General features: G+C 42.6%; 1 protein-coding gene across 1 annotated transcript; it reads left to right on the plus strand.

Moving 5' to 3' along the window:
* Positions 1-295: 295 nt before the first annotated feature.
* On the plus strand, positions 296-15,739 carry dusp16 (dual specificity phosphatase 16). Its single transcript, XM_071546516.1, has 6 exons — positions 296-568; positions 5,612-5,750; positions 8,552-8,715; positions 9,437-9,596; positions 9,949-10,072; positions 10,392-15,739. The coding sequence occupies exons 1-6, from the start codon at positions 296-298 to the stop codon at positions 11,557-11,559; spliced, it is 2,028 nt and encodes a 675-aa protein (XP_071402617.1). The 3' UTR covers positions 11,560-15,739.
* The last annotated feature ends 3,268 nt before the right edge of the window (positions 15,740-19,007 follow it).

Genomic DNA, 19,007 nt, shown 5'->3' on the forward strand with positions numbered 1-19,007 from the left:
TGCCAAGCGCCATCAGGATGACATCATACCCGGCCGACACAATGGAGCTCTTCATCTCCTGAGGGCCCTCGCCAGGCTGCGTCACTGCCCTGGACCGCCGGCCCGGGACGACAAGGAGGAGGAGAAGAAGAAGGAGGAGGAGGACGACGACGACGAGGGAGGGAGGAGGAAGAGCGGGAGGAGGAGGAGGCGGCGGAGGAGGAGGAGGGGGTGGGGGGGGTGGGGCGGGAGGGAGGCGGGGGGTCGGGCACGGGGGGGGGGCTCTCGGGGCGAGCGGAGAGAGAAGTAGTTTGTCATGTCGGAGCGTCCCGCGGGAGCAGGAGCCGGGTCCGGGGCCGGGGCGGCGGGGCCGGGCGCGGTGCGGCCCATCGGGGCGGACGGGCTGGTGGCCCTGCTGGAGGGGGGGCTGGACCGGGTGCTGCTCATCGACAGCCGGCCCTTCGTGGACTATAACGCCTCGCACATCCTGGAGGCGGTCAACGTCAACTGCTCCAAGCTGATGAAGAGGAGGCTGCAGCAGGACAAGGTGCAGATCGCCGAGCTCCTGCAGCACTCCGCCAAAAAGAAGGTAAAGACCACCGAGGTCACAGAGTCACCTCTCCTTTGAGAACCTGTACCATCTTAAAAAGTCTGAAAAAGTCTTAAAATGAATGAGCTAAAATGTCTTAAATCCAGTTATTAGAAGTCGTATTTGTTCACCAGGGTTAGAACAGAGTTAATAGTACAATATGCATCATATCTGCTTCACTTAACACAGTTGGACTTCATGTCCCTTAACATTTAATTTTCTGTTGTCCTTTTTCTTATATTTCCTATTTATACTTTCAGAACTTTCACTAGAAGGTTTAAGAAGATATAAGTTTTGTTTCTTTATTTTAGCTTTTAAAAAGGTCTTAAAAAGTCATAAATTTGGCTTTCTGTAACCTGAAGTTACCCTGCTCTCACTTCTTAACGCTTCTTAAACTTGGTTGCATGTGGGCGTACGATCTAAGGGCAATATATATTTAACAAAGAGATTTTGCAAGTTGCAGAGCTTAGTCCTCCCCTTTTGTGGTCTCGCGTTAAATTGGAATAACAGCTTTAAGGAAGCTTGCCTGCTCGTTTTATTACTGAGGCAACATTTTCCTATGATTGTGAGCCGTAATTAATTCTGTGCGCAATGAGGTAGAGAAAGTCTAGTTTCCTCAAGTTTGTAGGACTTGCAGTGCAGCCAAGCCACAGTGGTTTTGCCTCTGTGTTCAGCTGAGAATGGGAGGGTGTCTACTGCCAGGGACCCCTGACTGGTACTACCTGCATAATGAGGAACCATTGGCATCTGATGTGTGGTGACAGACGGGTAGCTGCTAGGGTTCGACCCATATATGTTTGCTGATATATCGGACCAATATTGGTCTTTCATTAAAAATCAGATCTGGTCCGTCCACCTCTCATATGGTGGATATGATGCAGTTTGTTTTTGACATGTTTTAACATAATGCTCAAATTTAAAGATTTTGACTATTGGCACACAATGTCAGCTATCACCAGCTATCAATCCAAAAGTATCAGTATCGGCCTTCAAAAACTGATATCAGTCAAAGATTAGTAGCTAGCATAGGTGCTAAAATAGACACCTTTCATGTATTCCTCCTCCTATGTATTGTGGATATCTACTTCTGTTGGAAGCTCTTTATAACCAACTGAGAGTTCAAACACAGCTTGCCGTTCAGGCTACTGTGGGATGCTTTGTGCTGTTGTGCTGAAGTGAATGGCTAACAGTGGGATGGGTGAATGAATGCAGGAAACAGATGTGGGGATGACAATACCACGGGATGTAGGAAGTCACATTTTTACCACGCTCCAGGTGTTAAGCTATACAAATGATGTTATAACAACACTTAAGAGAGCTTGTGTACAGCACTGTAGACCCGCTGGCATCACATTATTTGTTGTCATGGAAAATGAACCCGCTATTCCAAAACAAACACTGCAGCTGCAGTAGCTGCAGCCAGCAACTGATGGGCGCTTAAAGGAATGCACCAAGTTTTTTAGAGATCGTCCCGTTGGTCAACTTACGCTTAAGTGATGACAACGTAGGCACCAAATCATCCATGTGTACCCGGTAGATTATTGGCTCTGGTGATCCATGCTAACATTTTGGCATACTCTGTGTTGAGTGATAGTAGGCCACAAGCCTCATCCAATATAAGAAGACTGACCTTTTAGTAATAAAAAGTTGTCAGTATTATATGGTCTATATATTACTAAATTTTAAAAATGAAATATCATTAAGCCAGTATGGCTGGTTTGTTTTTGGAACTATTTCAGGTAAGCGACCACATATTCATCCACTGTGTAGTGATTTTTAGCTGTACTGTACTGTAGTCTCCCACTGCCCACCACCTTCACTTCCTATGGAAACAGGGAAAGTAGTCCCTGCTAGTTCAAAACGGTATGTTATGTTTATGTCATATTGTATCATTTGTGTACATTTTACCAATCTCCCACACAAAACTATCAGACTTAGCCACATGTCATTTACGATTACTTGCCATTTAGCTTTAGAGCTGCTACAAGTTCTTACTTTCTCACTTATATAATACTAGTGGCCTACTATTACTCAGCATAGTGTATGCTAAAGTGTACAACATGGTGTGAATGGACGGTCACTGGTTCAAATCCCTAATCGAAGGGGTAGGGAAAGTGAATGAGTAACACTCTGCCTTCCCTCAATAATCACCATTGGGGTGCCCTTGAACAAGACACCAACTGCTGCCAGTGGAGCCGCTCAGTGGCCAGCAGTAGAAGACTGTGGTTGTACTGGGTGGCTCTTAGTGTGAATGTGTGGAACTGTATGAATGTGAAGTAGAGTGTTGCTGGAAAAGAACTTAGAGCTCAGTTGACTTTCCCTGGATAAATACAGATTAAAAGCTTGGAATTATGAGGTTCTGTCTGCAGTTGTTATGAGAAATTTAGCCACGAAGTCCTGTCCAGTAAGCTGTGTATAAAGTCCTAGCTGAAGCACATGTTCAGTAGTGTATCAAATTATTCATACATGCTGTGTAATTGCTGAATTTGACTCTGATTCCAAAGCCCATGGCACAAATCTGATCTATTCAGAGGCAACGATATCAACATAGTCATCAAGGTCGTACATGCTTAAGGGGACCACAGCACAATGACTAGCCTAGTTTAAAGTAGAAATATTAGCCATGGTTATAAGTTGCTGTGTTAACTGGGACTGGTTCTATCCTGCCAGATGGACTGGACTGATCTCTGTAAAAGGCCGTGAAAAAGACTCCCTCCACACTAGGCAGGCTGATGGGTTGTTGTGCTGGGTCATTGATAGTCTGTAGCCACAGACAGCTGAAGACTGGGAACTGCTCTGTTTCTACAGTGTAAAAACTCATAGTAGATAATTGTATTCAAGTAATTTAGTGAACCTAACTCATCTTTATTACCTCCGCCAAGGAGGTTATGTTTTCGGTGCTGTTGGTTTGTTTGTTTGTCTGTTAGCGGGATTACGGAAAAACTACTGGCCTGATTTTCATGAAACTTCGTGGAAGGGTGTAGCATGGGCCAAGGAAGAACCCATTAAATTTTGGAGCGGATCCGGATCCGACTCGCGAACAAGCAATAATAGCACGAACCTTGGCGGAGGTCTGCGCTCTCCGAGTGCCCTTCTAGCTCATTAAAGTGCTAGAGGTATCATTTTAACATCAATAAATCATTTTGAGACATTAGTATCATTACAGTAAACAACAAGACCATCACCAAGAAGATTGGCAGAATCTACTGGCCTCTACACTGCATTTTACATTGTGTGACACTAGTTCAGATTTCATGGGAAATCTGCTGTATTGCTTATGACACAAAGGGATATTGCTTTACAGCACAAAACAGGAACCGTTTTACTTTGCCAGTAATACACAACTTTATTCCAGTTCCACTGTTCTAACTGTATGGTTTCAATTTTGTGTGAGCTACCCTGCATACTGGCTGTTATCAAGGCTGTTAACAACTCTAATCCTCCTTCTGGCTCTTCAAAACAAGCCGAGCGATACCGGGGAGGGGGAAAGGGGACAAGCAGCAGCATCCCCTTTGCAACAGGAAGCAACAGTGTTTATGGGAAATGTGGTTTTAATTATGAAAACCACAAGATGCTACCTGTAGCACCTTTATGTATACAGACGTGTTTGTCAATTTCAACTTCGAATTTTATGAATTTTGACTTAAATTTATGAGTTGAAGAAATATTTTACCAAGCATTCACGAAACTGATCATGTAACAGTTTAATAAACTTATAAACTATTAAATGTACAGCTTATTAGGATAATTTGCAGCACACATTGCACTTGAGTTAAGTATCCATTTCAATCCCTTTTTTCCTACACTCAATAAATCTTAGAATATCTGTAAGTTGGAGTAGCCATTCTCTATTTTAACATAGCAGTAGTAGTAGTATCCCCTTGCACTCACATTAGTGCAGTTTTGTATTTCTCAGCATACGGTATAATCATTCTGTTACACATGGACAACTGACACTAAAAAGCTACCCACTAGTGAAAGAATAAATAACAGGGGAATACAGTGCTGAACGTTTCTGCTCAAAATGCTTATGGAGCTCTTGAGTAGTGCTTGGCTCAATGGCAGTCGGTGTTGCAACAGCAATAAACAAAGATGGAAGTAGGTCAGCATCCGAGACACTCACTCTGTAAATTTGATTAAGCTTCATTCCCCTCTCGTATGTGTCTGTGGTTTATGTGCGTGTGTGTGTGTGTGCGTGTGTATGTATTCTTGTTCTTCTATCCTTGTGAGAACCGGTTTGAGTTTTACACCTTCAGAGTGAGGACATTTTTGCAAAGTGAGGTCATTTTGGCCAATCTCACTCACTTCTTCAAGGGACTAGTTTAGGTAATAAATGTAGTCAATGGAAGGTCTTCATATTATTTTGTATAGTGCGTACTGTGAAGCGAGTTTGTCTTTGTTATTTCATAACGGCTGAGTTTTATGGTTTCAGGCTCTCCTCATCTCAGTAGTATGAGTGGGTGTCAGTGAAAGCCTAATGGCAAAGCACATTCACATTGTTATGAAGATCTGAATGATCTGAGTGGTTCATTTAGAAGTAAATGAACTGATAGCAAGTACCTTGAATGCAAAATGGGATTTAATGGGAGTGGAGGAGGACCCTAGAAATATTCTAGGGAAATATTCTTTCCTATTTCCAGAGTCCTCCTCTCCACTTCCATTCAATGCTGCCTGAAGCTTTGTGCTTGAAACGTGTTGCATAGCTGCATGTATATAAGCCTTTTTATATTCACCCCTTGCTCACTCATGCGCTTTTGTTCATTTGTACGCTTATATAGAACATTAATATTTATATACTTGCTTTTTGCATTCAAGGTACTTCCTATCTGTTTATTTTTTGATTTACCTTTGGGACCTTGGAAGACCTTTCCCCCTGTTTTTTTATGTAAATGAACTGAAATGAAATGAGAATGTCTATGAATATGTGTGTGTGTGCATGTGTGTATTCAACTCTGAGGAGCTGAGGAACTCTGAAGAACTTTTGGCCTCAGTTGATGCACATTGCTGTATAATTAACTCCACCTTTCCCTCTGTGTGTTGCAGTTGGAATTGCAGGGTGGTCAGGAGGTGGTGGTGTATGACCAGAGCTCATCAGACCCGGCAGCTTTGTCCTCTGAGGCCTTCCTGAGCGTCCTGTTGGCCAAGCTGGAGAGGAGCTTCCCCTCTGTCCACCTACTCTCAGGTAAGCCCCGCCTGCCTCCACCGTCAAAGATAGATCAATCCGCAACAGAGAAGGGGGTGACCCACCCCGCAAAGTGAGACGCCACAGAACTGCCCTATTTGCCCAAATTCTTATTATTATTTGCCTCACAGGAAGAAAGATGCAGGTTCAATCCACGGTCCTTTCTGTGTGGAGTATCCTGGGTATCCTCCCACAGTCTAAAGACATGCAACAGGGTATCTGCAAATTTCAGCTAGTTAAAACCTTTTTAATGCTAATGAGAATGAAATGCAAGACCAATTTGCCACTGAAATGAACATGAAATCATGAACAAACCTGTATGATTGGGTTTATTTCTTAACAGAAAACCAAGAACAAGAAATAATTTTTAAGCTATCTAAAACTGGATTTAAGACTTAAAGGCTGTATTTAATGCTATTCAAAAACTTTTGAGGCATTGAATTTAGATAATCATATTCAAGACTTTACCAGGACCTGCAGACACCCCGATTAAGCTAGGATTAAGCGGGTGGAGAAAATGAATGAATAACTAAATTTTGACCAAAATGTTAGATGAAACCTATCTCACATAGTCATCGTATACTAGATGGGTGTGTCTTTTTCTGTCTGTGTCTCATGCCCTGTTTACCTGTTTATCCAGACCCTCCCTCCCTTATCAGCTGTCTTAACTAGGCTGGTGACATACATTACATTCAGCTTTCACAATGAAACTCATGCTTCCTCATTCCTCGCTTGCCTACCAGAGTGTTCTCCACTTATTGTTGTCTTCTACAATTAGGGCTGGTGATAAGTGGTGATGAAAGAATATTTGCTCGAAAATACTGGAAAAGCCATCTTAACTCGATGTTTCTCAATCACTGAAATAACGTCTTGAGAACTAGAAAGTGCTGCCTCTTGCATTTTTGAATGATTTTTGTGCTACTATCCAAGTTTGAAGGCTTTGCCGACTACTACTGCCAAGTGGGTAGCCATGCATACCTCATTGTTAAAATGTCAAAGTTATAAATGATTGTGATCCTCTTTTTCTATGATGGGAACAGAACTTCCCTTTGGCCAGCTTTGTTTTGTTATCTGTCAGGGAAATACATGTTCCTCATTCTGATACAACAAATACAAAATGCTGTTGTGTAACTGTTAAACCCTTGACCTAGTGAGCATAAAAGAGTCGGATTTTGGAACCCCAAAAGGCTTTAGTTTTTTACGTGAGAGGGTGGAGTCGTCAATCCAACATTACATCATGGTTACATAACGTAACCCTCAGTGGAAAGAAGGGAGGAGTTCTGCAGTCAGCCTGCCTGTCGGTCAACCTAATAAACAATGCAGTGAAATGTCACTGGGCTGAAACTTAGTATGTTCATCTATCAAGCATCTTCACAGCTTGAATACCGAAGTGCAAGTTGAAATAGATGGTGCTGCTCTCGCACAATAAAAATAGCCTGCACAGTTCCTCAGCTCCCTTATAGACCACTTATAAGGAACATGGCTGCCTTCTTTTTGGACATACTTTGTTACAGTGATGGCACAATTAATAATAATGTGGTAATTATATTTAAGAAGAGCATGGTGTTTCTTGAGCATTTTTTAACAGGCAGATGGATTGGAGACTCTAAATTTCCCATAGGAATGAATGTGAGTGTCTATCTATCTATCTATCTATCTGTGTTAGCCCTGTGATTAACTGGAGACCTGTCCAGAGTGTCTCAATGCATGCTGGGATAGACTCCAGCCCCCCACTACCCTGAAATTGATTAAGTGGTTAGAGAAAATGAATAAGCCATCTTCAATTTAAGAAAGAAATTAGAATTTTATATACACAGGCTAATGCCATCACATTAGTTCTAGATGCGCAAAATGATGTTGAGATTGCATGATTTGCTCGGAGGAAGGAACATCACTTCATCAAGCCCATAGTGGCCGGCAGAGCTGAAGAGGGCTGCAGAGACTCAATTCAGGGGCTTGTTGCTAGGCAACAAGTGTAGAGCATGAACCAGTCTGGAGCTGGTGGCAGCAGTCTGAGTAATGCTGAATAACTATAAACTAACTATACATTAGGGCTCAACCGATGTGGATATTTGAAGGCACATACCGATATTTTTAGGCTGAAGTCACCAATAGACAATACTCAGTAACCGGATGATATTCATTATCTTTAAATTTGACTGTTTTCATGCCAAACAATTACAAGTATTCAGTGTTTCTCCCAGAATAGTATTCTTGTCAGAGTGGAAAAGCCTCTGAAACAGCATTTAGACCATCATGGGACACTAAAACTCTCCGCTGAAATGTAGACTAATGAAATTCTTTTGGGGTTAGAGGCTCCTTAAGACAGGGTGACCCATCACACCTATTCAATAGTAGGGAAACTCTGGGATACATTATTACCTTTAAATGAAGAATTAATTTACTAAAAGCACTATTGAACGATTAAATGCATAAATACAATGTGCAAAGAAAATAAAATGTCATGTCTTTCCATGGTTTTCCAGACTGTTTTTCTGTAGCTGTGGTTAGGGAGGAACCTCCATCATATCAGAAGTGGACCACATTGACTGGATGTTATCTGATATGTAATAAAAATCTGTTTAACCGGTACTGTCTCTGTTTGCTACAAGACAGCTGAGGAGTTCCCTGACATCATCCAACCACTTGTATTTTTCCACAGTATTTTTCTTGTCTGAACCAAGAGGTCAACATCTGCAGATAATGACGTGAGATGAGAAGATCTGAGACCCTCCTTTGATGTGAAAGAACACTCCTCATATGAGCATTTGATGTTAAGTGTTTGTGTTTTGGGTTGCCAGGTGGCTTCGCTGAGTTCTCCCACCTCTTCCCTGGCTTGTGCGAGGGCAAGTCCACCCTGGTGCCCTCCTGCATCTCCCAGCCCTGCCTGCCGGTGACCAACGTCGGACCCACCCGCATCCTGCCCCACCTCTACCTGGGCTGCCAGAGAGATGTCCTCAACAAGGTAGTCTGGCCGTACAGCAGGCCTACACTGACGACCTAGATCAGTGGTTCTCAAGACATGTGCCAGTCGAGGCCCAAGAGTCTGCAGGTTTTCATTCCAGCCAAATACTACAGCAGCTTTAGGCCTCGATGGTTAAGAACTACTGTCCTACATGAAGCCACCTATCATAACCTTTTTTTAAAGCAACATCAATGAGAAACAAAAATTTACCTTGGCAACAGTTGATGTACACCACTGATTCTCAACCTTTTTCATATCAAGGACCCCTAATTTAGTACACATTTGGGCCACGGACCCCCATTTGATAAGATTTTGTCTCTCAAACTTAAATCTGAGAATATTTTTTATCATTAGTTATGATTTTGTCCAGAATTTCATGACTATCTGTATTGTAGGCAGAGAGATAACAGTGAAACTATGATCAAAATAGTCATTCTTCTACATTCTCTAATTCTCTAATTGTGTTAACTTCTTGTAAATGAAATAATGGTGAAGTTTAACAATTCACCAATTTGCTGGGGACCCCCTGGAACTCTCTCAAGGACCCCTGGTGGTCCCTGGACCACATGTTGAGAACCACTGATGTACACCAAAGATTAAAGATTAAACATTAGATGGGAAACACTGCCAGTAGTCCTGTTTCTGCATACTCCCATCTTGTCAGTATCTCTGTATGAATAGTTTGAACAAAGATTTGATTTCTCCCCCCTCCTTCTCTCAGGATCTGATGCAGCAGAATGACATTGCTTATGTCCTAAATGCCAGTAACACCTGCCCCAAGCCTGACTTCATCCCGGAGTCCCATTTCCTTCGCGTTCCTGTCAACGACAGCTTTTGTGAGAAGATCCTCCCTTGGCTGGACAGATCAGTGGAGTTCATAGGTCAGCAGGCAAAACCATTACGGGAGGCCCTGACCTCTGAGATAATGAGCAAAATGTGGTCGTTATGCCTGTGGATAGTTGGTACAGTGTGTGGATTTGTAAAATGTCACCTAAGTACTCTGTTATGTAAGATCACTGCATGTGTTGCACTCTGTTTGCTTTTGAAAATACAAAGGGAAACAGTCTCTCTCTTTCAAATGCCTTAATCTCTCGACCTTTGTTTAAATATTGGCTTTGTTCAGTTGTGTATCATGGAAATACAGTTTCCTTATTCATATACAGCAGATACAAAATGTTATCAAATGTAAACTGTTAGGCTGTTCTCAGTTGAGTCTGTGCTTGTGTATTTCAGAGAAGGCAAAAGCCTCCAATGCTCGGGTCCTGGTCCACTGTCTTGCTGGCATCTCCCGCTCAGCCACGATTGCCATTGCTTACATAATGAAGAGAATGGACATGTCCTTGGATGAGGCATACAGGTGAGATTCAAATCACAGCAAAGCATAAACCACAGCTTTTACAGTTCCAGTTTATGTGTATGCCACAGGCCAAATTCCTGTGTGTGGAGATTTCTGGGGTCTTTTATTATGCACATTCTCTGCCCATAGGTTGTAACAATACAGAATGTCTGTCCTAATGAACCCAGATCCTCGTCTGCCCTCTAATTAAACTGTCCTCTGTGTCACTGCCAATTACAAATCACATCATGATATCCACTAATGATGGCCATAGAATGAGGACTGAGGTTATTTCATGTTCTATAGCCTCTACAACTTCTATTTTTCCCTCTCTCCCCAGGTTTGTGAAGGAGAAAAGGCCAACCATCTCCCCGAACTTCAACTTCCTGGGCCAGCTTCTGGATTTCGAGAAAAAGATCAAAAGTCCCCACGGTACTGAGACTAAGCTCAAGTCCTTCCATTCAGAGCAGAGCGGCGAGGCCTCCGCTCAGCCGGAGGGGCAAGGCGGCGCTCAGGAGTCTCCGGCTAGTCAGGAATCTGCAGTTGGCCCCGGCCTGGCCCTACTGGAGCCCCTCACCCTGCCCTGTGTGTTAGCCGACGCCCCTGAGGAGCGGCTCCTGGCTCAGGCTCTGAGCGGCCTGCAGCTGGCAGAGGGGGCGGAGGATAACGCCAGGCTCAAGCGTTCCTTCTCGTTGGACATCAAGTCGTACGGCGAACCGGGCAGCAGCGCCGCTCACCGAGTCTTCGTCCCTCACGCCGGAGCGGGGGACGCCTCGGAGTACTTCAAACCTTCCGCCTTCAAGGAACCGGCCAGCAAGCCCTGCCAGTTCTCCCCGGTGGAAGAAGTATCAGAGCAGTCCACTCCAGAACAAAGCCCCGACAAGGAGGAGGTGGACGGGCCAGACCCTGTCATACCTCCACCGGCCTCCAACGCGTTCTCCACCCCGTCTACCACCAGTACCGGCACCAAGCAGCCCACCGCAGCCAAGCCTCCGGCGCCCGCGCCGCATTGTTCCCATCAGCTCCACCGGAGCGGCAGCATGGAGGAGAGCACCCACGCCGCTAGCTTTCTGTTCGGCCTGTCCCGCAGCCAGCAGCAGCTGGCGAAGCCCGGCGCCGGCGGCACCCTGAAAGGCTGGCACTCGGACATCCTGCTGGGACCCGTCACCGTCTCCACCTCCTCGCTGGCGGGCGGCTGGTACCTCTCGTCCGAGTCCACCCGCCTGTACTCCACCTCGGCCATCCTGAGCGGCGGGGGCTTCGCGGCCTACGGCTGCGGCCACGGCCTGGAGGCGGTGCGGCGGCGGGGCCGGCAGAGGAGCGGCGACCGGGGGGACTCGCGCCGGAGCTGGCACGAGGAGAGCACCTTCGAGAAGCAGCTGAAGCGCCGCAGCTGCCAGATGGAGTTCGGCGACGGCATGTCGGAGAGCCGCTCCCGGGAGGAGATGGGCAAAGTGGGGAGTCAGTCCAGCTTCTCCGGCAGCATGGAGATCATAGAGGTGTCCTGAGAGGGATTTTTCCGGACGTCTTCTGGACAGTGTCCCCATGTTACCCAAGGATTTGGTATATTTTCAGAAACCTCCCACCCGGTCGGGGATAACACTGCACTCTAAATGCCGCTTGGGCTAGACCTTGAACTCTACTGGCGCTATAATAAAAGTGCTTTTGTTCCAACAGCCTTAAATGTAGTAGAGAGTAACTCTCATCTCGGAAGCAGCTGTGTGTTACTGAATGTGATGAAGAGGATGCATAACACCCTAAAGACATTTTTTTTTTCACTGAGGACTGAGCCTTTGAATGTTTTGTCTTGTTCGTGGATGAGCGTTACTCATCATTCTCTGAATTTGTTTGAATTCTCATCAGCCCTAGGTGTCTGTCAGACATTGTTGATTTTCTTACCAATACAAGGAACCTAAAATGAAGCCTGATGATGTTGAACTGGAATGGGGAAGTTTACCATATTCTTCTGTTCTTCTACTTGCCCCTGAAGGTTTCAAGGTCTCAACTATCCAGTACCTCACAAATCCAAATTAGAGCATTGTTTTTGTGTTATTGTTTTTTTTTTTTTTTTTGAGTAGCTCATTGACAGTTAAAATCTCAGGTGTTATTTGAGCTGCAGGGAAAGACTATTGAACAGTTCCCCATAAAAGATATGGTTGAAAATTGTTCTGATATGACTTTAGAAAGGATTGAAAGACTGCTAGGCCTGCGCTTGAAACCTTTGAATACCTTCTACCACTTCAACTGTCCAAGGATCAGCGCTCCCTTCTCTGATCCAAACAATAAATGTCCTGTGGAAGAGGGTCACGATCAGATCTGTCGTGGCTGGTGTTAGGTAAGAGGTCGTACTGGCGGGAAGATTGATTTAGCAAGTGCTTTTAATAATAAAGAGGCTGGGACTCTTGTTCAAAGACCATGTAGCCGCAACAGAGAGCATACAAACATCGGTGCAGATGGCAAAGTATTGTTCAAACTCCGATCGGGTCTAGAAAGTCAGTGCCACGGTTGGATCACTCACAATGGATTATTTCATTTAATGTTGCACTACTGTGGTTTGAGAATGGTTTTGATTAAAAAAATGTACGGTATAAGAGAATAATGCTGTGCTTCTGAGTGTGTATGAGTGTGTGTGCATTATGTTTGATGCCCTCAGGCCACTACCTACCTTAAGGTAACAAATTAAGCAAGCGTCACCAGTCCTGATATCAAGCTCATTGGTGTTATTTCTCTTCAGGGACAGGAGATGGACGACAAAGAGCTAAATAGAGAATTGAAACAGTTCGGTTTCTGGTCCGCCGCCGCCTTGAAAGTTGTTTTCGGAGGAGACGTTCACTCACAAATGGATTCGTGGCTTTTTTGGAGTGCATGCGGTTGCTGTGCGCAGTACATAACTGGAGTTCATTCCCATTGGCTGTTCCTCAGATGTTCCTTGGAAGCTCCTCGTACATCTTCACCCTGAAATGTCAAAGGAGACGTTTTTATTAGACAAATCGGCCTCCCTGAACCAGACCAACAGGTTACGCCAGCACTTTACATCACTCATATGAGCGACTTCTTCACAGACGATATCATAGCTGTAGGACATACGTAACTCAGTCTGGGACGGTAGATTATTTCGCCACCTGCTCCAAATTCAAGAACATGCAGTCTTCTGTCAATGTGATCCCGTACACAGGGGAAACCTATCCCACTTGGCCCTAACTGGATTTTAGGGACATTATTAGGCCATGATCACATAGAATGCTTTTTGGATTTTTGTCAGTTCTTTTCAATGGTTTGGTCATGGAAAGTGAGTGTTGTGAAGTCCTCTTCTTAGAGCAAGCAGATCGCGAACTTTCCCTCGCCCCTTTGACCTCCCGCCCTCTCTGTTAACCAGCGACACCCACAGCTGAGCTTTGAGAGAAAAAAAGCCTCCTATCTGATCATGGCCTTAGCTTTGCCAAAGCTCCTCCTCCCAAGGCTTTACCATATTTCTACTTTACTTCTACTTATAGAACGAAGAGGGACAAAAGCAGGCAGAAGTAGCGTCCGATCGAGCGTGAGGTTTGGATTGGAGAGAAGACTTTGACTACTTGCTTGCTGAATCCATGCTGAAAACAAGTCGTTTTTATGCAGCTTGCGTGTACAGGATTAGACACGGAGTGGGAAAACGAATTCACATACGGCTACTGGTGCTCTCAGTTGCTTTTGGAAGAGTTCAATGTAAACCCAAGTTCATATACATCGTCTCTGCCTACAGATTTTCAGAAAAAAGCGGTAAAAACTTTTGGTGATGTTTCAGATGTGCGAGTTTGGGACAAACCTGAGGGTTAACACTTCAGCTATAACATAATAACTGCCTGTAATGTAACAATAATGTAATGAAACTAAATGCAATAAAGCCAAAACATAATAAAAAAAGCCAACGTCATAAAATCCTGAAACAACAACGTAATAACTTTTTACGTTAACCATTTTTTGGCCGAAGAGTGTAATAACATCAACCAATAATGAAATTCTTACACTCCGATATACTTTTATATGCCTTTTCTACATCAAGTCAACAGTAAGAGTGACACTAACAATAACATTCAGCTGCTGTTACGTTATCGTTTCACAATTTTATTACATTATTGGCTTTTTATTATGTTCTTGGCTTTGTTGCGTGGAGCTTGATTACATTTTTTGGCATTTGTTACAAGAGTCGGTTCCCAAACAGCTTCATATTCCTCTTGTGCCTTTAAATCAGATGTGTGATGCTGGGATGTCTCAGTTCATGTTTTTGTGTGATTTTATTTCTTTTTTTTTTTTTCTTTTTTTTTCTACAGAAGAACGGTGTGAGTTGAGAAGTAAACGTGTCTGTACGGTTGAAGGTTTCTCCAAAGCTGTGAAAATGTGCCTGTATGTGGGAGTTCAGGAGTAAACACTAGGGTTCGACCGATATGGGGTTTTGAAAGCCGATACGGATCCTGATATGTTTGTATCAAAGCTGCTGATATTAAGTATCTTTAAAGAGTAACTAAACCCCACCCGAATCTGTGCTGAAGCCTGACACCACCTGTTGTACTCTATGGAAGGTGACATCACCTGGCACAAAGACCAGCCAATAGCAGATGGCCAGTTCAGCACCCTACTTTTCACCATTAGGTGTCAGGCTTCACCGCAGTTTTTGGTTTGGAGTTTAGTTACTCTTTAAATTTCACCATTTTCATGCCCAAAGAATAGAAGTATTCAGTGTTTCCCCACAGACTTGTATCTTCATCAGGGTGTTAAAGCCTCTGAAACAGCATTTAGACCAGTCATTCTCAACCTTTTTCACATCAAGGACCCCTAATTTAGTCCACATTAGAGCCACGGACCCCCATTTGATGAGATTTTGTCTCTCGGACCCAAATCTGAAAATATGTTTATTGCTGGATATGATTTTGTCCAGAATCCCATGACTATCTGTATTGTAGGTAGAGAGATAACAGAGAAACTATGATCAAAACAGCCATTCTTCTACATTCTCTAATTGTGTTAACTTCTTGTAAATTAAATAATGGTGAAGTTTAACAATTCCTAAATTTGCTGGGGACCCCCTGGAACCCCCTCAAGGACCCCTGGTGGTCCCCGGACCCCACGTTGAGAACCACTGATTTAGACCATCACGTGACACTAAAACTCCCCATTGAAAAATACATTATCAAGCAATTGAATGAATAAATAGCTGTAGTCAGGGACGAGCCTCCATCATATCGGCAGTGGACAACATGACTGGACAATATCTGATATTTAATATAGGCCAGTATCAGCAAACCAATCGGTCTAACCCTAGTAAACACAACTGGATAGGGATCTATCTTGAATGAGTTATGAACTACACTCACCAGAAAAGATTTTCTACAGTTCGCGATATGAAACAGACGTCCATCGGTCGATATTTAAAGCAATGATTCCAAACTTCACTCTATCCAATAGATATATAAACGAAGCCATTGATTAGCTAGCTGATCACACTCCTGGATTGGTAAAGGACTGACAGTGTAGATGAATGATTTGTAAAGGACTTCCAGAGTAGATTCCAGATGGTACCTGTATGAATCAGTGTGAGCGTAGGCCTGTGTCACTGCGTGAGAACATAGCTAACTTTACTTTTGTCAACGTGCACAGTTGTATGAAGTTAAAAGCAGTAGATGTATGATGACTGTTGAAATAAAATCTGAAATGGTACACAATATGTATTTGATCATTACCTGGGCTTGCTTCATCCTTTTTCCCTCCAGTTTCACAACACTCCTACACTATTATATGTCATCAATCTGTGTCAATTTAATAGTCATCTTTATAAACTATTAAATAATGTATAAATTAATACCTTAGTTAACATGAACACCATTAGTAAATGATTACCAGACACATTAGTTAACTGTTAATTAAGGGTTAGTTAATGTAACTAACCCTTAATTAATGTGCCCTTATTGTAAAGTGTTACCAAGTTATTTTGCGATGAAGTTTTTTGGTGGACCCTCTTTCCCTCAACCTGCCTCGTCTGCTTCTACTTTAGTTAGTCGTTTCCTCCGTTTCCCAGAATGCCTTTCAGCAACCTCCAGAGAAGGGGCGTGAACTTGTTGCTTTCAATCAAAGGTGGGTATATGGGAATATCAATATAGCTAGCTAGCCAACTAGTTCATGAACATTGGGTGTCTTGTGGTTGCATTGCATTCTGGTCTATTTTCTGCTCCTGTGGGTGGAGAAATTGGTCTCTCTCCTCTTCTACGATGGATTTCTTCCTGTATGATTGTTGAACGTCGGTGGAAAATGGCGGCTCTAGAAAGAAGCCCTCGCTCTGAGGGACTGACACCAAAACCTGACGTTTACTGTTGATGTTTTAGATGGCAGGAACATTTTCTGCTATCAAACTCCATTGTAGCTGCTGGAAACATCTAGATGTGACCTCACATTGTCTGCGTTTGGCCAGTTATCCACAGGAAGAAGAATAATACACCAACCAACCAATGCATCCCAATAGCTGTTTTTTAACAGTGGATTTTTCCTTTAAGTAGAGCTGCATATGGTTTTTTTGTCAAGTGATTTTGTGCACGTATGTATGAAATGGACCTTTAAAAATGATAGCACAGTCAGTATGCAGTGATGTAGTGGAAACTGAAGAGGGCAAACAATGACCTCCATTCACTGATCATTATATGGCATATCAAATACATTTTCAGCATTCATTTTTGTTGTTTTTGACGATTTTTTTGCTTGCAGTTTTGTTAGTAATGAATGTTCACAAACGTCATGTACAAAAGAAAAGAAGAAAATAAGTTTCATGATAAAATGCTTTCTGGGATACACAAATGTAGATAATACAAGTATCAACGCAAAATAGTCTTGCAGTGTAGAATAGCCTTGCTTCACGGTGACATGTTTGACATTTGAGGTGTAGCGCACAGTAAATAAATACCTACATTAACAATTCATATGGAAGGTTCCTATTAGCCTTTCCAGTGGAAATGCATACGGGTCATTTTTGACCCATGGGTAGAAATACAAACAAGTAAAAAATGTAGGTACAAATCTGATTGGGGGAATATCAAAAACAAGATTTTGAAGTGATGCTTGGAATATGAAATGATAAAATGTTAAAAGATAGTTATTTTTAACCCACTTACCCATCTAAGATTTAAAAGGCCCTATCCTTATATGACCTCATCAGACCACATTGACACTACTTATATGATCTATAATATAAGATTCACTACGAAACCAAACCAAATGTCTCATTACATAAACATTAATTAGCCATAAAAAATAACATAGCTTTCAACAAGTAAGGTTAGTATCATGGGTTTTTAAGGGATTTATTCATGAGTTGATTCATAGAGACACTAGTAATTAAGGGATTTTTCATGCCTTTTATGCATGGTTTACAGGGTTATTAATTTTTTTTTATGACCAATTTTTCATTGATTCATTCATACATGACTTTGGCTGCTATCGTTCCCCTTCCCCATTCCTCCTCTCAGGCTTCTTCAAAATAAATAAATAAATAAATGAATAAATAAATAAATACATTTAGATGTACAAGTTTTGTGTATGACAGTGTCAAACTATCAATAGTATAACATTGTTTGGCCTATTATCTATAAAACATCTATATTACGTTTACAGGGTTATTAATGAGTTAGTTCCTGTCTCCCTGAACTTTACATTAAACATTAGTCAAAAATGAAGGGGGTGTTTAAGGGGGTTTTGATGGGATCTCATCCATTAATAACTCCCTTAATTAATTTTAAGGGGATTTTGCATTAATTAAGGGGCGAATTGGTGAAAATGTAAGGTTATTTGAAGAGATTAGTGGTTTGTAGAGCAAGGTCAACTCTACTGAAAAGAAACACTAACATCCTCATTTTATTAACACTCTAGGTACAGTATCACTTATTTACTGTTGTGTTGTTGTTGTGCCCATATGACTGCTTGTTTCCAGACTGTATTAGGGAACACAGCAGCCATATTGAATCAAGACAACAACAGTGGTACTTCCTGCATCCTTGCTACTTTCCAGCAGGGTTATTCAATAAAAGGCCAATATCGGGCCCATATATCAACAAAGTGATTTATCAGTCTAATTCTACTTTCCAGTGATGTCAACAGTCTTATCTGACCCTTGAGACAGCAGTGATGAAAACACAAACCAGAGCTGGAAGACACATCTTTGACCGCCAGTGCCGTTTTCTTTTGCCATTATCTATAAATTATAATGATAGAAAAAAAAACATGCGATGGTTCATTGTGGGTTGGGATTTGAACAGGAAGGTCATTCTAATTAGATTTTGATAACAGATGTTGCTGTAAACAGTGGACATTTTCCTACCCATCTTCTTGGAGTATACTGTCCTCTAGTGGAATTTGTTTGGAACTGCCTTATGGTCCGAGAGTAGAACCACCTAGTGGTCTACTGTACCTGAACTAACCTTGTTGTATAGATCAGTGGTTCTCAACGTGGGGTCCGGGGACCACCAGGGGTCCTTGAGGGGGTTGCAGGGAGTCCAGAGCAAATTGATGAATAATTAAACGTCAGCATTATTTCATTTACAAGAAGTTAACACCATTAGAGAATGTAGAAGAATTACTGTTTTGATCATAGTTTCTCTGTTATCTCTCTACCTACAATACAGATAGTCATTGGATTCTGGACAAAATCAGATCTAACAATAAAAAATATTCTCAGGTTTGGGTCTGAGAGACAAAATCTCATCAAATGGGGGTCTGTGGCTCTAATGTGGACTAAATTAGGGGTCCTTGATAAGAAAAAGGTTGAGAATCACTGGTCTACTGTACCTGAACAAACCTTGTTGTATAGATCACTGTTTCCCAAAGTGTGGTTCCAGGCTCTCTAAGGATCATGGAAAGGGTCCTCAGCAAAATGAAAGAGTGTTTAAAGTAATAATCAGCAGCATTTCTCTCTGTGGCCAGTTGATATGACACAATAGTG

The sequence above is a fragment of the Centroberyx affinis genome, unplaced genomic scaffold (assembly GCF_046629955.1).
Source record: "Centroberyx affinis isolate AG114_WGS23_722 - 3 ecotype Tasmania unplaced genomic scaffold, CSIRO-AGI_Caff_v1 ptg005299l_1, whole genome shotgun sequence".
Taxonomy (NCBI): domain Eukaryota; kingdom Metazoa; phylum Chordata; class Actinopteri; order Beryciformes; family Berycidae; genus Centroberyx; species Centroberyx affinis.